The sequence below is a fragment of the Oenanthe melanoleuca genome, chromosome 13, assembly GCF_029582105.1.
Source record: "Oenanthe melanoleuca isolate GR-GAL-2019-014 chromosome 13, OMel1.0, whole genome shotgun sequence".
Lineage (NCBI taxonomy): Eukaryota > Metazoa > Chordata > Aves > Passeriformes > Muscicapidae > Oenanthe > Oenanthe melanoleuca.
The window spans coordinates 4307599-4332249 of record NC_079347.1 but is presented as its reverse complement, the minus strand read 5'-3'; the positions used below and the strand labels follow the sequence as shown (position 1 = coordinate 4332249).

The 24651-nt window shown below is 54.3% G+C and overlaps 1 protein-coding gene across 5 annotated transcripts; it reads right to left on the bottom strand.

The window, feature by feature from the left end:
* Window positions 1-1935: 1935 nt before the first annotated feature.
* Window positions 1936-19863, bottom strand: SH3TC2 (SH3 domain and tetratricopeptide repeats 2). 5 transcript variants are annotated; one of them, XM_056502626.1, is made up of 18 exons: window positions 19614-19863; window positions 17964-18110; window positions 16065-16160; window positions 15183-15310; window positions 14687-14792; window positions 14258-14401; window positions 13960-14161; window positions 13430-13503; window positions 12548-12743; window positions 11524-11660; window positions 11125-11166; window positions 9179-10873; window positions 8912-9092; window positions 7438-7588; window positions 6854-6976; window positions 6278-6428; window positions 5135-5331; window positions 1936-4924 (listed from the first exon to the last, which is right to left on the bottom strand). In XM_056502626.1, exons 1-18 carry the CDS (start codon window positions 19738-19740, stop codon window positions 4733-4735), a joined length of 4089 nt encoding a protein of 1362 aa, XP_056358601.1. In that variant the 5' UTR covers window positions 19741-19863; the 3' UTR covers window positions 1936-4732. The 5 variants fall into 5 exon arrangements, with proteins under 5 accessions (XP_056358601.1, XP_056358602.1, XP_056358600.1 ...); XM_056502627.1 differs by lacking the exon at window positions 17964-18110; XM_056502625.1 differs by lacking the exon at window positions 19614-19863 and having other exon boundaries at window positions 17964-18319.
* Between the last annotated feature and the right edge of the window lie 4788 nt (window positions 19864-24651).

Here is a 24651-nt window from a genome sequence, read left to right as displayed (position 1 = left end):
CTGGGAATTCTGCGCTGTCTGCGAGGCTGCTCGAGGTACCGACCTTTACCCCGGAGAGCAGGAAATGTTAACGAGCTGTTAATTAACCCCGAGTTCTCTCACACCCACTCGCACAGGTTTAGGCCAGAGGGTGTTGGCAGAACTCGGCCACCCAAAAGAAAAAAAAAAAAAAATAAAAAAGTGTGAGCAGGGCAAAATTTAGTGGAATTTTTAGCTGCTGTGGCATCACCACAAGCAAGAGCTTTCCTGCCAAAAAATAAATCACCAGAGGCTCAGTAGGATTAGCAGAGTGTCCAACAGAGACTTCCCTAAGTGTCCTTTAAGCTATTGTACCTTTCCAGGTGGAAATACAAGATCAAGAGATTTCCAGAATGTTGGAGAGGAATTCAGAGAGAAGAGGGACACATCACAAAAGTAGTTTGTGCCAGTTTTGGAAGGAATTTGAGAACAAAGCAGCTCATGCCTGGGAGTTTATCATAACAGCAGCAAGAAGATTTCAGAAGAAAATCTGTCAAGCCCAGATCTTCAAGGAGGAGTTCAGCTGATGCAGGGAGAAGGCAGGACAGGGACAGAGCAGGTCCTGTCCTCCCCAAATCTTCTGGGGTACCAAATAACTCCCAAAATAGTTGTGGTGCAGGCACAGAACCAGAGAGGCTCTGAAGGTGCCAGGTTTGGCTTCCCTTGGGTGCCCCTCAGGTGCTCTGAGCACAGAGCTCATCCTCCTGCCCCATCATCAGATAAAAATGGCAAAACCCAGCTGATGGGTCAGGGAAATCCAGGAGAGGCTCCTCATGCTCTGCAGTCATCTAGGAATTAATGAAATCCTTCCCAAAGCACTGGAGGAAAGGGTCTTTAAACCTGATTAATATTGTAGGAATACTTTGGGATCAAGCCTGGCTTAAATCTCAGACAGGGTAAGAAAATAAACAGGAGCTGAGGGTGCCCCAGGGAGGATTAAACCCCACAACCAGCCCAGAAATCCTGCACTTGTAGGATTTATAATCAACATGTGTTTATGCTCTCATGTGGCCCCAGTGCCACAGTCAGAGCAGGTGCAAAAGAAAGAAAAAAAACCAAAAACAAACCCAAACAAAACAGCAAAAGCAAACAAACACCCCATAACCAGAGCCCAGAGGGAGTTTGGTTATGTAAGGATTTATTCTTCCTTCCTCACAACCCATCTGCTGCTCAGGAGCTCATTTCTGTGTGCTCATCCTGATTCCTGGACTGCTTTCCAAGAGTCCCCATGGCCAAATGCAGAGTTTTTTAATTTCCCTCCCCTCTCCTGCAGTGTGACAGAATTGCTGGCACTTCTTCTGCTTCCTACACTTGTCCCCAGTGCTGTGCAGAGAGGAGACTCTTGTGCCACTTTTCCTGCCTCTTTTCTGCCTCTTTTCTCCCAGTTTTTCTGCTTCTTTACCATCACTTTTCCTGCCTGTTTCCTACCTCTTTTCTCCCAGTTTTTCTGCTTCTTTCCCACCAGTTTTCCCTCTTCTTTCCTGCCAGTTTTCCTGCCTGTTTCCCACCAGTTTCCTGCCTTTTTTCTCCCAATTTTCCTGCCTCTTTCCTCCCAGTTTCTTGCCTCTCTTCTCCCAGTTTCCCTGCTTCTTTCCTGCCAGTTTTCCTGCCACTTTTCTGCCTCTTTTCTCCCAGTTTTCCTGCCTGTTTCCTGCCTCATCCAGAGTCACTTCCCTGCTGCTCCCCTGCCTCTCCTCCCTTCCCCCAGGTGCAGGGTGAGCTCTCAGGGCAGGGCTGCAGCACTGCAGGAATTCCAGACCTGTTCCAGGTGTTTTCATCCCAACACAGCCCAGTGCAGAGCTGGAGAGTTTATTTAAGCCCTTGCAGCCACAGTTGGTGACTCCTGGCTCTGGCTCAGCCCCTGCTCCTCCTCCTCCCATACATATTTATGAGCCCAATTATCACTGAACAAGCAGGTTGCTGTGCAAATAAATGATTTTTAATCTAAATTACCCAGTTTACACACTCCCCCCAGCTCTGCTGAGCAGAACAGCTGGTGTTTACCAACTCCTCATTACCCATCCAGGCAACACCAGGAGATGCTGCCCAGAGAGGAGCAGCCACCTCTGAGATAAGCTGAGCTCCAGGTTTATCCCTGCCTCAGCCTCGCTGCTCCTCCACATCAGGTCTCTCATCCAGCCCACTTTGCATCACTGTGCCATGAAGGAATGATGAAAAAATGTCTGCTGATAACAACTGTTATTGTTGGGTGCAGCATTTCTGCAGAAAAGAGTCATTTCCATGAAAATCCAAATAAATCCAGCTCTCTGTATTTCCATTTATCAGCATTTCCTTTCTCCTGATTCCACGGGAGGCTCACACCAGAGCTCAGATGATGCAAGAATTATTCCTGTCCTGGTATTTCCACTGTCCAAGAATGAACATATGTGAGAGAAATCCATTCCCTGGTTATTCCAGGCCTTAAATGGCCCCCTGAGGCATTAAACAAACACAGGATCACAGTGCCAGTGCTGGTGCTGTGTCAGGACTGGGACTGCTGTTGCCTGCAAGGTCAAACTGGGGAAGGACTGGAGCCCCAAAAGCAGAGCAGGGATGTTCCTGCAGCTCTGGGAGCTCTGGGAATGGAGGTGCTGCTCTGAGCAGCACGTGCTGCTGCACGTGGCCCCCACCAGGCCTATTTCCAGCCTATTTCCAGCCTGTCTGGCTGCAGGGAGGAAGGAAAACTCCTGGCCTGGGCACAGAACAGGCACTTACACGTGGCTCAGGAAGGAGTCACAAGCCAGGGCACACCTGGTGTCAGAGGAGATTTGATCCATCCCTTCCCTTTCCCCTATTTCTGCCTCTGGCTGTGCTGCAGGATAATTCCTGGGTTCCCACATTCCCTCCCTTCCTGGAGCAGCAGCACAGCCTGGGCAGGCTCTGACCCCTCAGCACCCCCAGGGTCCTGTGTCCCAAAGGATCCCCAAAATGAGGGACAAAATCCCCAGCCTGGACAGGGTGGAGGGTGACAGCAGCTCCAGGAGCTGAGCCACCACCCAGTGACCTCCTCTGGCACAAAGTCCCCAAATTTCTCTGCCCACAAAGCCGGAGGGATGGAATATCCTCATTTTTCCTTAGGCACCGACCCAGGACTTTAAAAGCTTTAAATTTCATATTATGAATTTTAATTAGCCCTGGCCACCCTGAGTTCTCAGCTCAGCATGGGGGAGCGGGCAGGCAGATGAGGGAGAGGGAAAATGATCTTTTATAGGATGCTCCCAAGGAGGAAGACTTTTTTCCCTCTGCAGGCACCACAAAATTTGGTTTTTGCTGTGATTTAAAGAGGATACATTTGGTTTCCAAGCAGCTCCAGAGTCCCTGTAAATCAGAACATCTCTGTTTGACTGCTGGAGCTGGGCTGAGTTAGGCCAGCTCAGACACTGAGCCTGTGTGTTTAAACCAGAGCCATCCCAGCTCCTCCCCACAGCCTCATTTCCAATTGTCCATCTTCCTCCTGGCACAGAGATGTGAGACTGTGCTTTTCCCCGTGTGTGAAAAGATCCAGAGAATGTTAAGTGGTTGGAATGGTCCTTAAAAACCATCTATACCAAAAAAAAATATCCTGCCTTGGCATGGTGAGCACCAACCCGCAGTGGGGTGGGCAGGAAGGTTTTGGGGAGCCCTGAGCTCGCTGGGTTTCAGCCAGAATGAAGATTCCCCTCCTCTGGGCTGGGGTCTGCTCGGTAAACAAGCAGTAAATAATCATTGCCCCGGTGACAAACGCCTCGAAGGGATTGGAACAGGAAGTTGAACTCGGGGAGGAAATAAATATTCTGCATTTAACAATCCCAGGCAGGGCAGCACGGGCAGGGAGCTGGGAGCAGGGTCTGGCTGGGAAGCCACAGATGGCCACTGGTTGCCAAAGCAAAGAGATCAGCTGGGAAATTCGCTCCTTCTTCCCTGCGCTCGTCCCGGAGCGAGAGCCCAGCCCCGGTTTGTGAGGAACAGCTCTCGCTGCAAAAATGAGCATTTATTGCTCTCTGGTGGCCACTCTGAGCTGCACATTCCTGCCCTGCGCCCGGGAGAACCACTCGGGTTGGGAAATCTCTCTAAAATCATCCAGCCCGACCATTCCCCCACCACTAAACCGTGTCCCCAAATGTCACATCTGCCTTCAGACACCTCCGGGGATGGGGCACAGCAGCTCCCGGTTCCAGTGCTCCTTTCCTGTGCTCCTGCTCTGGACCTGGAGGTTGGATGGCAGGGCTGGGGCTCTGCCTCCTCCTGAGCAGTTTTTTTCTGCCCCCAGGTAATGCTGGACCAGCCCCTTTATTCCTCCTCACTTCCCTAATTCTGTCTCTCACTGCCAAAAGCTTTGGTGGTGCATTTTACAGGAGAGGGGGGTGGCAGAGATGTCATCAGAGTCAGGATAAAACTCAGGCATAAATAAAAGAGCTGCTGTTTCAAACACATTTGGGTCAGGCTGAGCTGCTCCAAGGTGTGGGGCAGCTGTGGGGACAGCACATGGCAGCTGTCCCCATCCCCATCCTGGGCTGAACCCCTCCAGGAGCTCAGCCCTGCTGCACCAGCAGCTCCAGCATCCTGCCCTGGCTGTGCCACCTCCACCTGGGGCACAACCCTGCTCCTGGGAAATGAGGGCAGGGTCCCAAATGCTTGGGATGAGAAGATCAAACCCTTCCAGCTCCTCAGGACGTGCTGCAGGAGCTCTCCTGGCTCCTGGGCTGGTTCTGGACAGCACACACGGCTCCATGGGTCACACCACGTGGCCACCTTGGCTCAGCCACCGTGGCCGCTCTGTGGCACAGCCTGGTGTGCCCTCAGGTGCCCCTGGGGCTCTGGGGATGGCAGCCAGCTTGGCACAGAGCTGGGCCTGCAGCTCCTGGTCTCCCAGCTCAGCAGCTGCAGCGAGGGCCAGCAGGAAGTAGGAGGATGCATCCTGTTCATCCTGAGAAAGCACAGAACAGGTGTTAGGAGAGGGATTCACTGGAGCTCATGGAGCAGAGCCTGGGGGTTCCAGGCACACCAGATTTGACTGGAATGGTGCTAAGTGCCAGCACTTCTTTCCCAATTACCTTCCCCTCTTCAAAACCAGATGTGACCTCCACCCTCAGCTCTCCCTCCAAGCCTCAGCAGCATGGGGAGGCTCCTTCCTCACCTTGAGCTTGTGCAGGATCAGGTTGCCCAGGTGCCAGTGGAGCTTGCAGTAGTACAGAGCCTCTGCTGAGCTCTGCAGCACGGGGGGGCGCAGGGCCAGAGTCTTCAGGTAGCAATCCTCAGCCATCTCATACATGTGCAGCAGCTCATAGGCTGTGGCCAGGCGGTGGAAGGCAACCAGCTCCTGCAGCTGATCCCCTGGAAAAGAGGGGAGAAGGTGGAATCAGCCAGATCCTGCAGCTGATCCCCTGGGGAAGAGAGGAAAAGGTGGAATCAGCCAGATCCTGCAGCTGATCCCCTGGGGAAGACAGGAGAAGGTGGAATCAGCCAGATCCTGCAGCTGATCCCCTGGGGAAGAGAGGAAAAGGTGGAATCAGCCAGATCCTGCAGCTGATCCCCTGGGGAAGACAGGAGAAGGTGGAATCAGCCAGATCCTGCAGCTGATCCCCTGGAAAAGACAGGAGAAGGTGGAATCAGCCAGATCCTGCAGCTGATCCCCTGGGGAAGAGAGGAAAAGGTGGAATCAACCAGATCTGGAAAAGGTTGTGTGGAATCAACCAGGTCATACAATGGATCTCCTGGAAAAATTGCTGATCCAGTTCAATCTGCCCCCAGCCCTGCTGAGCCACTTTGGATGCATTTTCTCAGCAGCCTGGGGGCATTAGAAGAAGAGAAAACAGAGCCATGGGCAGGTTTGTTAATGCCACAGCTTGGACAGATTGGCCCAGCAGTATCACTCAGCCAGGGGAATTTTTGGGTGCTGGAAGGGTCTGGTACAAGACTGGTCCCATCCCAGACATTTAAGCTGGATGGCATTTTGCCCACCCAAACTATTTCTGTAATGGGAAGGGGTGAGGATTTTAGCAGAAGCAGGGCAGAGAGGAACTGCTCAGTCTTCAGCTTCCACCAGACTTCCTGTGCTCTGGGCTAACAAAACCCTTCTGCTGTCACACAGCTGAAAAAAAGGCAAGTGGCCTTAAAAAGATGTCACAGCTTTGGGTAAGAATGGGTCCAGCAGAGTTAGCAAAGCAGGTGATTCCCTTTTCACATGGATATTGTTCTCACCCACAAGATTCAATGGCTCCCAATGCCCCATGGGTGGAAATCAGTAACTCCCAGTAACTTTCGGGTGTAAATCACTCACCAACCCTGAGGCTGAGCCTGGCTGCCAGCGTGGCAAACTCCAGAGCCTTCTCATAGCCCTGCAGGCTGATCTGCAGCTCTGCCAGTTTGTTGAACAGCCTCAGCTCTGTCTGGGTGGCCTTGAGTTTCCTGGCCAAGGGCACAGCACCTCCCTAAGGAGAGAGAATGGTGAGTTCAGGGCTCCTGGAGGGATCAGCACTGCCTGAGAGGGGAGACAGAGCAGCAGGACAAGGACCAAGGCAGGGGATGGGCACTGCAGGTTTAGTTTTTAGTCCCTTTTTTCCCTTGAAAGTGAGTTTTAAATCCCAGAGCATGGCTCTCAAAGCCTGAACCTCACATCTCTGCCATTCCTTGGGTGCCTGGAATCCTGACTGGGTGCACCCAGCAGTGACCAGCTCACAGTTAACACCACCAGGATTTGTCATGGAAGGAGCCCATTCCCAAGCCCAATCCCAAATGATCTCTGGGGTTTTTTGCAAACCTGTGCCCTGGCACTCTCAGGATCACCCCATCCCTCTCCACCCTCCAGTTTTTTTAGAGGGGACACAGGGACAGAGATGCTCAGGGGGCTCCATACCCTGTAAAACTCCACAGCTCGGGCCCTGTTCCGGCTGCCATTAAAGAAGGTGTCACCTGCTTTCTCATAAAGATCCATGGCCAAGGAGAAGTTGTCCCCTCTCAGAGCAGTCTGGATGCCTGCCTGGAAGGAAAAAAGGGGCTGGAGTGACATTTGAAAAGGCAGAGATATTGGTGTGATTAAATGAACCCCAAATTTAGGAGCTGCTCTTCCACTTTGCAGCTCAGCTGATAAAATAATGCTGGAGGTGGAGAGATGCCAGAAGTCTTCAACTCCAAAGACTTCCCTGGCACTTATCCTTTATTTATGGATATTTCAATGGGAACTGGTCACTTGGCACCTCCAGCTTCCTTTGGCACTCCTACATCCCTTTCTGACTCAATGAATTCAGTTATTTTCACCCCAAAATCCTCTAAACTCCTTGGATGGAGAGAAAGAGAGGAAATTCAGAGCCTGAGGGTAAAGCAAGAGCTCCTCCTTGCAGCAGGAGTGCTGGAAGTGCTCAGAACTTTCCCTTCCAGGTTTTCCAGCCCCAAAAGGCTGTGATGGGATGCATGGCACAGCTGCAGCCACCCCCTCCATACCTGGAAGTACATTTCCACCAGCTCATCCTCCTGTAGAAGGTAGTAGAGCTTTCCTGCCTGCAGCCAGGCCTCTGCTGCCCTCGCAGCCTCCTCGAGGTCGATGAAGATCCTCAGGCACTGCTTGGTGCAGTCCAGGGATTGTCTCAGAGCCCTGGGATGGCAACAGGCAAAAAAGTCACTTCAGAGGAGTCACAGGACACTCTCAGCTGTCCCCACGCCACCTCCCCATGGCACTGACCCCCTGCTCTCTCCTCCTGTAGTTACCAAAGTTTGGGGACAAAGGGACATTGTCAGCTCTGAGCAGTGTCCTGGCAGGATCATGGAAGTCTCCATGCTCAGGCTTTAATGGTCATTTGGACACCTTAGGACAATTCAGGACACCAGTGGTCCCACTCAGGCTGCTCCTCACCCCTGTGTGATTAAGAGGGATTCATCCAGGTCACCCACAAACCCAATTTGCTTCCCTGAGCTGAGTCCCAAAGTCACTCCCAGCTCCCAGGGAGAGAATGCTTGTACTTAAATCTCCCAGACTGGCACCCAAACCCACAGCTTTGCCTGGTGTCTGTCCCCAGTGCAGCCATGGAGAGACCTCTGGCTACATGTCCAAGCCTCCTGGTCACTGGAGGACACAGGGACAGGCAGTGGGATGAGCTGTGGGCAAGGGAGAGCCAGCATGTCCAGGGCAGTTTGTTTGCTTGGTGTCCCTCCCGCTGGCAGCCAGGCCCCAGCTGTCCTGGGAGCCCAGGGAATGGGGTGCTTTGTGATCCTAAATAGCACTTTGTGATCCTAAATAGCCCCGTTCACATGACAGGCATCTGCTCCCTAAATACCTTCCCCCTGCACTCACCGTGCCCTGGCTGGGGAGGTGAACAGCCCAGCTGGGGACAGCCCTGTCCATTTGTCCTTCTGGCAGTGGGACCTGGCTCTGCACATCTCTGACCTGATTGCCATCAAGGTCTGTGACCTGTCCCAGCCTCCTTCTCTCCTCTCCTGCCAATTTAATCGGTCCCAGGTGTCAGGCAGGAGATTAAAGGTGAGCTGATACTGGTTTTAAGCAGCTCCTGTGGGTCCTAAGTTCCTCCCTGGGGACAATATCACAGCAATATAGGAGGGGCAGTCTTGGCAGCCTGAGGCTGGAACCAGCCTTACCCAAAGGGCAGATAAGGAGCTTGTTCTTACTGGGGAGGGGTGATTAATCATGGGATGAGCTTCCAAAGGAAGCAATGAATTCTTCAGTCATTCTGCTGAAGGCTGGGTGTCTCCTGCAGAACTGTGTTTGGCCAGAACCCAGCTCTGTCTGGGACAACATTTGCCCAGCTCTGGTTGACACTGAGCTGCTCACTCTCAGAGCAAAAGGACAGCTTATAAATCTCAGAAGCAGAACTGTGGGGCAGGTGGAGCCGCCACACCCCTTCCCACCCTGTTTCCACCCCAGGAAAGCCACTGGCAGCATCCAGCAGCCCCAGGCACTCACTCAGGCGTGCCCAAAGCCTGGTAGAGCTGGCTGAGCGCCTGCCTGGCGTTGCCCTCCAGCTCCCTGTCCTGCAGCTGCCGTGCCAGGGATGCCCAGTGCTCGTGGTAGGTGATGCAGGCCTGCAGGTCGGGGCACACTCTGCTGTAGAAATGGCACAGACGCTCGGTGACGTGCAGCTGACCTGTGCCAGGGAGAAGGACAGGTCAGGGCACAGCTCTGGGCACCCAGCAGGGCGCAACGCTGCCCTGCTCCCCTCTCTCTACTCACTCCTCAGGTTCTGCCACCTCAGGGCGAAGCCCAGCGCCAGCTCATAGCAGAGTTTGGCATCTTCCATCCTCTGCCTGTCCACCATGGCCTGTGCCAGCCACAGCAGCACCTGTGCCAGCTCCGTGTCCAGCTGCAGGTGGCCCTGGAGCGGGGCAAAGAGCCGCACTGCCCACAGCAGGTAGAGCTCGGCCAGCTGGGCGGCCCCGCACGACAGGCTCAGCTGGCCCAGGTTGGCCAGGGCCACCGCCTGGTTCCTCCCGCTGCCCGTCTCCTTGGCCTTGTGCAGGGCCCTCAGGAAGTTCTCTGCAGCCTCCTGCAGCCTGCCCTGGCCGCCGAGGGCCATGGCCAGCAGGTTGTGCAGGGCCCCGGCCTGGCTGTCGCTGGCCGTGCCGCGCAGGCCGCGCCGCAGCGGCCGCAGCACGGCGCCGGCCGGGCCCGGCTGCTGCTGCAGGAGGTGCAGCCAGCCCAGGCACAGCGAGGACTCAAAGGTCTCCTCCTCCCCCATCAGCCTGGCCAGGCCTGCAGCCCTGGCTGCGTAACAAACAGCTCCATCCAGCCTCCCGTGCTGCAGGAACAGCCTGGACAGGACGGCGCACAGCGTCCTCTGCGTGGGCACGGCCCTGCAGAACTGCAGCGCTTGCTGCAGGTACAAACAGGCCACTGCTGGGATGCTGCTCCTGTCCAGCTGCTTCCCCACGAGCTTGGAAGCGTTCTGGAGGATGAAGCCAGCTCTCCAGAGGGGTGTGGGCGTCCCCTTGGTGCTGCTGGGAGCGAAGGCCCTGACGCAGGCCAGCGCCACGTTGGGCAGGCACTTCTTGTCATACAGGTAGCCCAAGGTGGCAGCGGCGTCCAGCGGCCCAGCACGGCTGCCTGGGCTGAGCCAGGTGCTGCTGAGACACTGGAGATGCTCCAGAAAGGGCAGCACCTCCTCAGTCCTGCCCAGCTGCAGCAGCAGTCTGACGATGAGGAAGCAGGTCCGGGCCTCCAGCGGGGCGTTGCGCACAGCGATGGATTCCCTCAGCACGTACACCAGCAGCTCCAGCTCGTTCTCCCAGCTGAAGGAGCGGCCAGGCAGGCACACCAGCAGGGTCACTGTCTTCCCCAGCAGGGAGGAGAACTTGTGCTTCATGTTCTGCTTCAGGTAGATGGAGGCGAGGCTGATGTGCAGCGCTGCCAGCAGGGGCAGGTCCCCAAAACCCCTGTCCAGGACACTCATGGCTTCCTCAAAGTACACCCGGGCCTGGGACAGCTTCACCTTTTTGATGCAGAGTTTTCCCAAGAGGAAACAGAGCCTGACGTGAGCCCAAACTGAGTGAGTCCTCTTGGCCCAGTTCCGGGAAGTCTCGAGGTACAGGACCAGCTCATCCTCGTCAGAGAAACCGTAAAAAGTGGAGTGGAGAAAGGAAAAGCTGAGATCATAAAAGCTTTGAAAACTGGGCACGAAACTGTCTTGGTTGAGGAAGGTCAGCATGGGGTCAAAGACATCAGCATCCTCCATGTGTCCAGCGTTGAGGTCAATGAAGAATTTGGGATAATCCAAATCATCCAGCTTGTCCAGGAGAACATCTTCCAGTGTGGCAGGGGCTGTCTCACTGCCTGGGCTGGACAGCTCCGAGGTGCTGCTGGCAGCCCAGTCACTGATTTCCTCCCAAGACTGGAGCACCTGCATTTCTTTACTGCCGTGGAGAGCAGCCTCTGGAAGGGACAGGGAAACCATTGTGGGGTCAGGAAGAAATTCTTCCCATGGCTGTCCTGTCCCTGGAAGTGTCCAAGGGCAGGTTGGATGGGGTTTAGTGGAAGGTGTCCCTGCCCATGGCAGGGGGTGGGGCTGGATGGGCTTTGAGGATCCTCCCAACCCAAACCATTCTCTGATGTTTCCTCATATCCAAATTCACCCTCAGAAGTCACCACCAAACCCTCCCCCTCTGTCCCCTCCTTACACTCACCTGGTGGCACTTGTGGGAATGCAGCTGTGGGCTCAAAACCAGCTGTACAAAGAGACAAACAGAAAACAAAACCCCAAATCCTTGGTTGGTGTCAATGTGCAGAGAGCAGCTGAAGTCCCAAAGCCACCCAGCCCTGACCCAGGTCCTGCAGGCCAGGCTCAGTGGAGAGAGCATCTGCCAGGGTGAATCCCAGCTCAGGAGCTGCCCTGGGAGCACAGAAGGTCCCTGCAAACCCCAGTGTGGCAGGCTCACTCCTGGGGACACCTCCAGCCTCCAGCACCAGGCTGAGCACGGGTTTGGTGCTGCCTCCACCCCAGAAGTTGCATTCTCTGCACTCCCATGGTCTTGGGGCTCTCCAGCTCTCCCTGGGGCTGGGACAGAAGGGGAGGGGACACTCACCCAGCCTGTACACAGAGGTGATGTCAGTGTGTGCCAGGTCCCCCAGCAGGGTGACAAAGTGCTGCTCGTCACCATTGCAGGGCACCTGCAGGACTGGGGACTTCTCCTCTTCACTCAGAAACACAAAGCCCTTTCCCCTGGGGTGGGGCAGGAGAAAAGAGTCAGAGGGGTGGGATAATGGGATGGGATAATGGGGTGGGATAATGGGATGGGATAATGAGATGGGATAATGGGGTGGGATAATGGGGTGGGATGTTTTCCCATTCCTTCTCTTCCTCCCAACACAGAAGTTCTGTTGCACATGGACACAGGATTTTGGACACCTTCCCTATCTAGGTTCTCCATGAAGGACCAGAAAGGTACCAGAGAAAAGAACCTGTTGGTCTTTTTTGGAATCCAGAAGCCATGGGATATCACCTGATCTGCTCTGTCCCTTCTGGAGTGCCAGAGAAAAGGGCTACAACTCACCTTGAGTGAGTCTGAGAGAGGAAAGCCCAGCACAGCTTGGTTAAAACCTTGTCCTCACACTCTTGGAGAAGCTTTTTGGGATGGGCATCGAATGGAATCCACCAACAGAGACAAGTGCCTGAGTCAGGATGGGATTTATCACCTCCCTCCCTGGACAGCTCTTGCTGTGTCCTTGGGAGGGTTTGGAATTCTGTGCCTGTGGCCATTCTGCCTCCACATCCAGGGGCAGGAGGAAGGAAAGCAGGGTTGGTTTCTTGGCAGGGAATGCTCTCCCCATCCTTGTCAGCCTCAGAGCTACAAACTGAAGACATTTCTAGGACAAACTGAAGCCAGCTCAGCCCAGGGCTGGATCTGTTCCTCTCCAAGAATCACCTGAAGCAGGTGAAATCCAATTTCTTTGTCTGGGCTGCAGAGAGCCTGGTTCTGCTCACACCTCAAACCCACCCTCCTGTGGTACTGCAAAGGAAATCACCTGTCCTAGGCCCTCACACAGCCTTGGGGTGGGATTTGGAGCCTCCCCTCCCTTTTTTCCAGAATTTAATTTAAATAAACTCACAGAGGTTCACAAGCCTCGGGGTTCACGTGCTGGGTGGGAACAAAGCCAATGCTGCCAGTGCTGAGGGATTTGCCCACAAACCAGGGCAGCCCAGGGATGAAGAAACCGATGATTTCTATGGGATCTCCTTTGGAGAAGCTCAGCTCATCCCACGCTGCTCCTCTGTGCTCCTTGGTGGCAATGCACCTGCCTTTGACTGGGAAAACAAGGCAAAAAAAGGGAGTTTCAGTGAGATCCCTGCTAAAACTAAAACCTCCTCACCAGAAAAGACCTGGGCAAGGAGAGGCTGATTCCAGCCTCTCTCCCCTCTAAGATTTATTGTGATCTTGGATCCATTTCTCTGCACCATTTCTCCTTGAGAAGAGGATTATAATACAAAATAAAAGAGAGATGGATAAACTCCACACCTCTGCAAGCTGCAGCCTGGAGGGTGACTGGAAATATGGATTTTCACAGACACTGCCCATTCTCAACTCTGCCAGGAGTGAAATCTTGGACAGGGCAAATGTCCCTACATGACAAAGTCACACCTGCAGGGAGATCCTGGGTCCAGCTTGCTCTGAACTGGGCTGGCCTGGGCTGGACTGGGGTTAAGGGCTGGCTGGTGGGCACAGGTTTCATGGGAACACTCATGATTTGAAACCTTCCTCCTGAAAGAATTCAAAGAAACACAAAACTGAAGTAGGACAGGGAAAACCCAGTGGCAGGAGGATGTCACCAGCAGCTCTCTGTGCTCCCCAGAACTTGGTTTGCAATTTCTGATCTGCATTCCAGAGACTCCAGATGTGCAGCATTCCCCTGGAGCCCCTGCAGTGGGCTCAGGCCCAGGATTTGTGGTCATTTGTGGCCAAACCCAGGTTTTGGGACAGTGGGGTCACTCACCAATGGCCTGAGAGCTCGTCCCACTGATCTCCTGGGAGAGCCCAAAGCTCACAGCATAATTCCTCAGGAACCACCTGCAAGGCAAAAGGGACCCTCACTGGTCCTCTGAGAGCACTCCTGACCCCAGGCCAGCCCCAGGGACGTGTCACACCCCAGGGGAAGAGCAGGACAAATTTCCCATCTTTAATGCAGATTTCTCCAAGGCAGAAAGCTCAGCCAGGTGACCAATTGAATCCCCACTTTGGCTGACATTGCCTAAATTTTTTCTGCCACTTCTTCATCTGTTAATCAGAGATAAGCTCATGTATGACCTAAATCAACATCTTACAAAAACCCCTTCTGAAGTGGGAGCATGTCCTTGCTGTGTCCCATTGACAGCACTGCACTGACTCCAGTCTTTATGCCTAATGTGGATCCTCCTGGAAATATCCTCATGGAATTGTGAGACTCTTGCCCAGCCAGTTTTGGTGCCAGTCACACACCAGGATCAGGAAAGAATCCTGGTTTGAGGCCTTTAATTCACCACTTACTGGTAGAATGGCTGAGCTATTGGCTCCAGAGCTGTCAGGGGCACCAACCCTCGCTGCCCTGTCAGCAGGGACACCCCTTCCCATCTGGAATCCTGTCCCACACTCTTCACATGAATCAGCTCGTTCCTGCAGAGCTGCAGACCCTCCTCTTCCTCCTGCTCTGACTTCCAGGCACCAGGCACTGCCCTGGAGAAAAAATTCCCTGCAGAGAGAGAGAGTCAGATTGGATCAGTGCATCAGTGATCCAGCACAGCCCTGCTGCAGGATTTCAGGAATTCCATGTGCATTCCCGTCACACCTTCCTGGAGGAGCAGATCCATGTAGATGGTGGCCAGGTGCTCTTCATCCATGGTGACCCTGAGCTCAGTGTCCTCCACCAGGGCACAGTCCAGCCAGAACTCCTGGGCAAAGAGCAGCTGCTCCAGGCAGGACCCCACGTACCCTGAGAAGCCAAAAGAGGGATCAGTATCAGCAGCTCCATCCCTGAACAGCAGGAAGGGTCTTGGGGATTTCCAAAAGCTTCTAATTTTATCTCCAAAATTTCCCAAAGGGAATCCTCCTGATCCTCACTGATCCAAGCAGAGATTTTATAAACAACAGATTGCAAAGTTCTGTATTTCATATTCTCACTGTCCACCCTGAGCATTACAGTTCTGTAGTGTCAGGCAACGCCTTCTCCAAAAACCCTTCTCACACACAAGGTCTGTTTAGACTTTGGGAACATTACCTAAAGTCAGATATGTGGAAAACTTCCAGATTTCCTCCAGGGTTTTGAAGGTGAGGAGGAAGCGATCCTCGTGTGCCTGCATGCAGACCAGCCTGGCTGACAGCTCCTGCACGTGGGAGACAAAGCAGCATCAAGGGATGGCCCTGGAGCCTTGAAATCCAACAGGGAAGGAGAGTTCAGCCCAGGCATCCTCTCTGCAGCTGGGGATTATTTATATAAAACCCAACCTGAGAACTCTGTGCCTGTCCAGAGCTCCAGCAGGGACGTGGATTTGGTGATCCCAGCCCTGTGAATTCCTGTTTAGGCTCAGATCCCCCAAAACAACACAAGGCTCAGCTTTGCCTCTCTCTTGCCATCAGTTCATTTTCCCCATCATTCCATTCCTGTCCAGAGTCCCCTGCAGTGACCTTGGAGGAGCTCCTCAGCTGGGTTTGGTACCCCAGCACACCTCCCACCATTCCAGGAGCATCCCAGCATGCTGGCATGGGGTTTGTACCTTGAACAGGGCACAGACACTTCTGTCATCGCTCTCCAGAGCCCACAGCTTCTTCCTGGCAGCTTCCTGGAGCTGGGAATTGCGGCCCCGCGAGGAGCGGCTCTCGACGGAGAAGGAGAGAGAGATCTCTGGGGGAGGGAAAGAGGAGGATGAAAGGAGAATAAAGGGCACCCAGAGCCACCTCTGCCACCCAGAGCCACCCAGAGCCAGCCCTGCCACCCAGAGCCACCTCTGCCACCCAGAGCCACCTCTGCCACCCAGAGCCAGCCAGAGCCAGCCCTGCCACCCAGAGCTAGCCCTGCCACCCAGAGCCACCCCTGCCACCCAGAGCCATCTCTGCCATCCAGAGCCATTTCTGCCACCCAGAGCCACCTCTGCCACCCAGAGCCAGCCCTGCCACCCAGAGCCACCTCTGTCACCCAGAGCCAGCCCTGCCACCCAGAGCCACCTCTGTCACCCAGAGCCAGCCCTGCCACCCAGAGCCACCCAGAGCCACCTCTGCCACCCAGAGCCAGCCCTGCCACCCAGAGCCATCTCTGCCACCCAGAGCCACCCAGAGCCAGCCCTGCCACCCAGAGCTAGCCCTGCCACCCAGAGCCACCCCTGCCACCCAGAGCCACCTCTGCCACCCTGCCAGCCCACCAGAGCAACCTCTGCCCCCCAGAGCCATCTCTGCCCCCCAGAGCCACCTCTGCCCCCCAGAGCCATCTCTGCCCCCCAGAGCCAGTCCTGCCACCCAGAGCCACCTCTGCCAGCCCAGCAGAGCCCCCAGCCTGGCTGGATGCTCAAACCACACAACCCCAGCCCATCCTTGTCCTTCAGCCAGAGATGAGACCCAAAGCACCCCAGGAAACGTGTGAGACCCCCCAGGCAGATCCTCACCTGCTGGAAAGGTGTCCCTGAGAGCCAGCAGGGCCACAGAGGGGTCTGGGGAGCCATGTCCTGCCTCGGGAGTGGGGCTGCTCTGCTCTGCCTTCCCTGGAGAGGAGGGGACACAGCAGAGCTGCTGGGAATGTTCTGGAAGAGCTCTGGGATGTCCAGGAGCAGCTGAGAGCTCCTGGGAACACAACCCTGCGGGGCTGGGGATGGTGTGGGTCTGGAAACACCCCAAAGTCTGCTCAAGGTTGGAGAGACCCACGGGATTGATGGGGTCTAACTCCATCATTCCATTGATTTTGGGTTTTTCCCAGTGCTGGAGTGGCTCTGGAATGAGGGGGTTTTCCCTCAGATGAGCAGATCTGGTAAAAGGGTGAATCCTCAACAGAGATTTTTTTTTTTTGGAGGAAGCCTCAACTCCCTAGCACAGGAGAGCCAAGGCCTTGCAAAACTCTTTGTTCAAAAATTAGAAAATGAAAATGAGATTTTCTCCCCTGCCTGCTCTGGTAGGTATCCAAAATCCAAGCAGCATTCTCTCTGCTCCACACATCATCAACTATTGCCATAAAGGATTCAGGGCCTGCAACTTGAGCTGCTAATTATGTTAATGAAAGCTGAGGCACACAAAACTCCAGCCCTGCTCCTCCACAGCTGCATTGGCCATGGAGGGATAACCAGATTAAACCCCAACTTTTGTCAGCAATCAGACTGGATTTGTAAGATAAGCAGATACCTGGAAATGTGGAGCTGGAATGTGCAGCAGCTTTTTAAAGTCACTTCTTTGACCAGAACTCTGCTCTACAGTTCTTTTTATTGTGCCACCTTTGCCAGTCACTCAAATTGGTATTTGCTAAGTCACTCAAATAAACTGGTATTTGCATGCAGAAATAGAATTCTTATTTAGAAAAATAGAATTCTTATGTAGAGCCAGCAATTAGAAAAGAACAGCCCAAGGCTGAACAGGTCATGGATAACTTTTGCTTTGAAAGAAAAGGGTTTATATTTAACAAAGTCTTAACATTTCTTGTGGCAGCTCTGTCTCACGTGAGGGAAACAGAGAAGGGAAGTGAAAGGAGGGAGAGGCAGAACAAAATCTGAGCCAGCTCCTGCCACTGCTCCACTCCTCCCTGTCCTCCTCTCATTCCTGTGTCCTGGCAGGGCTGGGGATGGGTCCCTGGTGCCATTCCCTGGGATGGGGGTGGGGATGGTGTGTTGGGTTGATGGGGCCAGAAATGTGAATTCTGTCCCCATCCTCCCTCCAGGAGATATCTCCTGTTCATGGCCAGTGAGTCCCAGGGCATGACTGATAAAATTCCATCATCCCACTGGGAGATGCTCCAGCCAGGGGAGCAGCCAAGCCTTTCCTACCCAGATAAAAACTGACATTTGGGACACCAAGGAACCTTCTTTCCACTGGATTCCAGAGGAAAACCAGACCTTTCCACATCATCCCTGGAGCTTCAGAGGAAACTGCACCTTCTCCAGGAGCACTGCTCCAGCTGAACCACATCTGCCCCTGCAGGAGGATGCAGCCACCATTGAATGGGACTGTGCCAACACCCTGACTGACTGACGGGTGTCAGCTTGGATTCTGACTCTGGCAGGGTTGGGATTGTTCTGTGTAATACTGCATTGCTATTTTCATTTTCCTAGTGAAGAACTGTTATTCCTAATTCCCATATCTTTGCCTGAGAGCTTGTTAATTTCAAAAATTATAATAATAATTAGGAGGGAGGGGGTTTACATTCTCCATTTCAAAGAGAAGTTTCTGCCTTTATTGGCAGACACCTGTCCTTAAAACCAGGACAGATGGATGGGAATGGGGATGGGGATGGGGATGGGGATGGGGATGGGGATGGGGATGGGGATGGGGATGGGGATGGGGATGGGGATGGGGATGGGTACCTGATGCCATTCCCTGAAGATGCATCCCTGGTGCCATTCCCTGGTGCTGGGTCCCTGGTGCTGTGCTCGTGTCCCACCACCATTGTCCCCTGTGCCAGCGGGGTGGGATCTCGGGGGAGCGGGGCCAGCAGGACTCACACTCCTCACCTGGGGAACACAGGGGGTGGGCAGAGGTGTCTGGATCCCTGTCAGGATCCTCCCTGCCCCAGAGGTGTCCATGGGATGTGCCCCAGGAGGTGGCAGGTGGGACACTGCTCGTGCCTGCAGCAGGACACAGCCTGTCCATGGGTGCCCAGAGCCAGGAAGGAGCCAGGGCTCGCTCTGCTTTCTCTCACAGCTTCAGTGTTTATTTTCATTTGAGCCAGGCTCAGAAAGGGAACTGGGAGCTTTTTTTTCTCAAGGCACCAATTGAAACTGCAGCTGGGGAGTTGTTCCCAGTCGTGCCAGTGACTCACTGACCTCCTCAGTGCCAAAATGTTTTGTAACAGTGGGCAGGAAGGAGCTCCAGCCCCGAGCCAGACACAGGTCCCAGCACTCAGGGCTGCACTCCTGGCTCAGGGCTGCACTCCTGGCTCCAGGGCTGCACTCCTGGCTCAGGGCTGCACTCCTGGCTCCAGGGCTGCCTGCTCAGGGCACCTTCTGGCCCTGGCTCTGTTGGGGACACGTGGCCACAGCTGCTGGCCCTGAGCCACGTCCCTCCTCCAGCTCCCTGGAACAGGAATGGTGCCTTGGGGGATGCCAGCACCCCATGGGCTGTGCCTGGGGGGTTCCTGGGCAGGGAGGGTGGCCAAAAAGCCAACAGCATGGGAATGAACCAACCCCCAAGTCATCCTGACCCCTCCCTGGCCAAAATGTCCTGCCCCACTCCCAACACACCCTAATCCCAGAGGAGAGAGCACAAGGAGCCATCCCAAAAAGGCAAGTAGCCAGTGTCCCCGGGGGTCCCATCCCATGGAAGGAGCCAGCCACAGCTCCCACAGGCACCTTACCTGTGCATCCCAGCGCCAGCTCCTGGTGCCAGGGGGTGCCCAGGCAGCAGCCCATGTGTGCAGTGACAGCAGCAGGGGCTGGCAGGGGCTGGCAGGGCAGGGCACAATGCACAATGTCCCCTTTGAGGGCACTGGCTGGGCGGGGGCGGCGGGCACGGGGAAGGGAAGGGAAGGGCTGGGGTTGGAGCCACAGCATCACTGAGGGTTGGAAAGGCCTTTAAGGGCATCAGGTCTGGCCACAGAGCTGACACTGCCGGGGCCAGGTTAAATCATGTCCCTAAGTGCCACGTCTGCCTTATAAAGGGGACTCCACCATGCCCTGGACGGGCTGTGCTGGTGTTTGACAAGTCTTTATATGGAGAAATTGTGCCTGATATCCAACCCTGGTGAAACCTGGGACTGTTTTCTCTCATCCTGTTCCCAGAGCCCGACCCCCTGCCTGTCCCCTCCTGCCAGGGAGTTGTGCAGAGCCACAAGTTCCCCCCTGAGCCTCCTTTTCTGCAGCTGCCTTTGCCTCCAGAGGGCAGTGCCCATCCCACATGGCACATTCCTGGCATTGCTCCTCGGGAATCCCTCGCTCTGCCAAGCCTGCCCGGCTCCCAGCTGCTCCCTCTGAGCTGATCTCCCCCAGTTCCACAGGCAGAGCTGTTCCAGAGCTCACCTGTGGGGATGTCCAGCTGGGGCTCATCCAGCATCCTCCATCCAGGGCTGCCTGTGCTCCTGGAGCTCCTCCCTGCCCGCTGCTTTTCCCGTGGCACCGTGGGGGCAGCTGGCAGCACCACGGGCATCTCTGCCAGCTACATCCAGGTGAGTTCCTGCAGCCTGGGCACTGTGGGCACCCCCGGGCTCAGGGCTCTCCAAATCCCTGATCCAGCACTGGCAGGAATGGGTTTGGTGCTGTGCAGGATCCCTCGGGTTGGATTTGGGATGGCTGGGAGGGCTCACTGTGCTGTGGGTGCTCTGCAGAGCATCTTTGGGCAATAGTGACACAGCCCCTGCAAAATAAAACCCCAAAGGTTTAGGGAGGGAACTTGCAGGTTGGGAGGGGTTTAGGGATGGGTTTTTACTCCAGCAAGCAGCCAGTGCCACCACTGCAGGGGTTTGTGTGCTGGGGCTGCTCAGGAGCATTGCTGCTCTCCCAGGCTGCATCCCAAGCCATGGCAGCACCTTGAACTTCTCCAGAGTAGGGAATAATTAATCCAGGGAGTGATTTAGGCCGGGTTGGATGAGACTCTGAGCACACTGGTGCAGTGGAAGGTGTTTCTGCCCATAAACAGAGGTAAATTTTAAAGTGTTTAACCCAGACCTGGTGGTGTCTATGATTCCATGACTCGGAGAGGGAACTTCTCACCAGACAATTCCCGTGCTTGGCACAACGCATGAGATGTACCAGCTGTGGGGATGGCAGGATGAAGAAGAAGATTCCTGGTTTTAGCAGCTCCTGCTCACCAATTAGCATCAATTTCTTCTACACAGCAGAAAATTTTAATTTTTTTTTAAATCAACAAAATGGGAGTTTTAAATTTTTTAAACACAAATGTCTTCCTTTGGGGTTGTGAAATGTCTTTTTATTTTTCACTCTACCTCTACCATGACAACAGAGCAACCAAACCCATCCCTGTAAAACAAAGGTGTCACCTCCTGCTTGACCTGAACTGGAATTTGCCTTTAGGCCAGCGAGCTGAAAACCTCTCACTGCACTTCCTACCTCTGGGCTTCCCAAAAAAAAAACAACTGCTGCAGCCTGGAGTCCCTGGAAAAATATGGAATATTTCCTGGGATCTCAGCCTGTTCCAGAGGGAGCTCTCTGCCTGTGCCAGCTCCAGGGGCTCTGCTCCCTTTGCAATCCCAGTGTCACAATTCCCTGCCCCGGGCACGGAACGGGCTGAGAGTGGCTCTCAGGCACCCCGGGCTTGGGGACAGAGCTGCCACAGCCCCGAGCTCTGCAGGGCTGGCACCAAATCCCTGCACCAAATCCCTGCACCAAATCCCTGCACCAAATCCCCTCTGCCAACCCCAGCTGCGATCCCAAAGGACTCAAACCCAACCTGTCCCCCCCCGCCCTGCTCATCCCTGTCACAGCCGAGCCTCCAAAACCAAATTCCAGCTCAGGCTGGAATTCCAGAGGCTGTGGGTGGCTCCAGCCAGCAGCAGTGTTTGCTCAGCCGGGACAAAGGGCACAGGAGGGGACACACTGACCTGCTCCAGCTCCGCTTCCCTCCCGGACACCTCCCGGGTGAGATTCCAGCCCCTCCAAGCCCCGAGGGAGCCGGGATGGAGCTGCCAGGGCTGCGGACGTGTTCGCCAGCGTGCCCAGCGCTGCCGCTCCCTCACACCAGGGAAGGAATTCCTTCCAAGAGCTCCTTATCATCCTGGGAACCTCCTCTTCCCAGCAGAGGTCAAGGAGTCACCCAGGGCTGCGCTATAAACAGGAATTCCCAGGCGCCCTCCTTCGCCTGGAAACCATTCCAGGGAGGTTTTTCCGTGGGCACGATGTGCCCGTGCCAGCCCCAAACTCTCCCATTCCAGCCTCACCTGTGTCCTGCTCGCAGCTCCGGCGCTCCTTGGAGCTGGGGACCTTCAGTCCGCCAGCGAAATCCCGGGAGAGGCATTCCCTGCGGGAATTCCAGCTCCGAGCCGCCCTCCTTCCCTGCCAAAACGCGAATACAGGCGCGCACAACAAGAGATCTGTGGACCCAGCAGTATTTGTGCATCCCGGCTAAAGTCCGCGGCGCGGGGAATCACAGGGAGGTTTTTCCTCTGGGAAACAATGGAGCTGTTAACATCGAGCTTTCCCCGAGTTTCTGTTTCTTTCCGAGCTCGCCCATTCCTTGGCAGGTTCAGAAACGAAGCGTCGTGGCTTTTCAGCTTGTTATTTCCAAGCGAACCTGAAAGCAAAGGAAGTCAGCCCAGACCCGGCTTCGCTGGAGGAAAACGCAAACAAAAACAGATGAAAGGTTTCGTTTGAGGCCAGAGAAACTCTCGGTTCGTGGTTTGATCCTCTGGCATGGGTGAGGGCACGCACTTTGGTGAGAGATGGAGCAGAGCTTTCCTTCCCTCCCTCTGAAATCCCAGAGGGGGAGGGCTGGGACACCGGCACAGGGGACATTTCCTCGGGGACATTTCCTCATTCCAGCGCTCTGCCTTGGCTCTCACCCCGTGCAAACGGGCACAGAGCAGCGATAAGCACCTGCCCCCTCCAGCCCTGCAGGACCCCTGGAGAACCTGCCTCCTGTACCTCCATCCCAGCTGGGACAGCGTTTCCCAGGTTTTTTGGCAGCTGGGGAAGGGGGGTTCATGCATGGCTGAGGACACAGGGAAATTCAAGGTTTTCACAGCCAAACTGGCGTGGCCAGTCCCTGAGTGCAGCCAGCCTGGCCTGGCTTTGAGATCTTTTTTCTCATTGATTGCTTTTCTCATTGATTGCCCTCACTCGGGAATTTTCTTCCACCTCCAAGCCCTTTCTGACTTTTCTCAACACCAGGCAATGCAAAGCTGCTGCTGCTGCCCTGGGAATTCTGCTCCACCCCACAGCTAAAGGGTTAAGAGGGCTCCGGGGCTGAACCGAGCTGAACTCAGCGCTTCGTGTTCAGAAACGCTGAGTCCTGCTCCTCTTGCATTGTTGTCAGCCAGAGGAGGAAATGGTCCCTCTTGGAAAACTGGAAAACTGGAAAAGTGAGAAACTGGGAAACTGGAAGAGTGAGAAACTGGAAAATTGGGAAACTGTAAAACTGGAAAATTGGAAAAGTGAAAACCTGGAAAATTGGAAAATTGGAAAAGTGAAAACCTGGAAAAGTGGGAAACTGGGAAATTGGGAAACTGGGAAACTGGGAAATTGGAAAACTGTCTGTGTGTGTTGGATGGATCTGTGTGGGTGTGGAGGCTGGGAGCAGCCTTGGCCACAACACGAGCTGTGGTTTGAGGTCCTCCCTGGCACTGGGGTGTGAATCCCACTGCCCAGGCTCCCCAGGAATGGGCACAGCCCGAGGCTGCCAGAGCTGCAGGAGGGTTGGGATGGATGCAGCACACCCAGGGATGCACAGCTGGGATTTTGGGGCTGCGCAGGGTGAGGAGTTGCACTGATGATCCTATGGATCCTTCCAGCTCAGGATATTATCAGGATATTCCCTTCTGCATTTCAGAGTGTGAGGTGTGTTCACCCAGCCCCAGGAAGGGCAGCGCTGCTGGCACCACAGCAGCATCCCTAAGGAGCTTGTCCTAATCCTTGCACCGGGAATCTGTCCCTGTCCTTCCCCTGTGCCCAGTGCCACCTCAGGGACATCGAGCTGTGTTTTGGGCTCGGTGTGTCCTCCTGCTGCCGAGCCTTCCCTGCTGGATATTAACTGTCCGAGCCATTAGATGGCAGCAGGAACCGCTCCACAGCATCGGGAAAACATTGGGAAAGCGGGATTGCAGCTCCACAGCATCGGGGAAACATTGGGTAAAACGGGATTGCAGCTCCCACAGCATCGGGAAAATGGGATTGCAGCTCCCACAGCATCGGGAAAACACTGGGAAAACGGGATTGCAGCTCCACAGCATCGGGAAAACATTGGGAAAATGGGATTGCAGCTCCACAGCATCGGGAAAATATTGGGAAAACGGGATTGCAGCTCCACAGCATCGGGAAAACATTGGGAAAACGGGATTGCAGCTCCACAGCATCGGGAAAACACAGGGAAAACGGGATTGCAGCTCCACAGCATCGGGAAAACATTGGGAAAACGGGATTGCAGCTCCACAGCATCGGGAAAATATTGGGAAAACGGGATTGCAGCCCTGCTGTCCACAGCTCCAATAAAACCCCCAAGCCCTGTGGGGCTGCAGAATTGGGATCACCAGGAAAAATGAGGCAAAGCTCCAAAATAGGGGAGCAGCATCCTGAGCAGCAGCAGGGACACAAGAGCTGGGTCTGGAGGATATCTCCAGTGAAAATAACCCTCTGGAGCTCTTCTCCAAGGGATTTGGGGAGCTCACAGCTGGGCAGGACTCAGGAGTGAGTGGTCACACAATTCCAGCAGGGATTTTCTCATCCCTGAGTTTAAGACACCCCAGGTCAGGTAATGCTCTGGCACATCCTGATGGGAATGTCCAGCTGAGGTTCATCCAGGTGCTGCTGGGGATGGAGCTGGCTGAAAAATCAGGAGGAAAAACTGCTCCAAACATCAGAGTTGTTCTCCTCTGAGAGGTTTCCAAAGGAAATGTGTTTCACCTCTGGAAAATGAGACTTTCACAATATTTCATGTCCATGTTCAATTTCCCTTCCAGTCTCTGACTTTCTGTATTATTTTCTGTCTTATCCTCTGCTTTTACCCTGGTCCTATTTTGCCACTGGAACAGAAATAAACAGGACAAAGAGAAGGAAAGATGACAAAGTGAATTTGTATGAACCACCTCATATAATTCCCACAGCTCAAGCTCCAGCTTAACCATCCAGTGAGGGGGGAATCATATTTAAAAAAATCTTTGGATAAAACACAGAAAATCAATATTTTTAGACTTCCCTCTGGAAGAAAAAGAGAAAATCTAATTAAGAAATTAATTGCTTATGCTGAACTAGGTTTTTTGGTTTTTTTTGAAGTGCTTAATGATCCAAGCTTCTTGTAAAGGTGTTGGTCTCGATGCCATTTCCTTTTAGAAAGCAACAAAGCAGCTCAGCAAGGCTCAGCATCTTGTTTTGATATATCCAGGGTGGAACA

Coding starts and splice junctions, on each gene's coding strand:
- SH3TC2 (XM_056502625.1), bottom strand. CDS start 18,249: ATGGACAGGCTGTGTCCTGCTGCAGGCACGAGCAGTGTCCCACCTGCC. Junction 14,162..14,257: donor GGATCTGCTCCTCCAGGAAG/GTGTGACGGGAA, acceptor CTCTCTCTGCAG/GGAATTTTTTCTCCAGGGCA. Junction 9,093..9,178: donor GAGGTGGCAGAACCTGAGGA/GTGAGTAGAGAG, acceptor TCCCTGGCACAG/GTCAGCTGCACGTCACCGAG.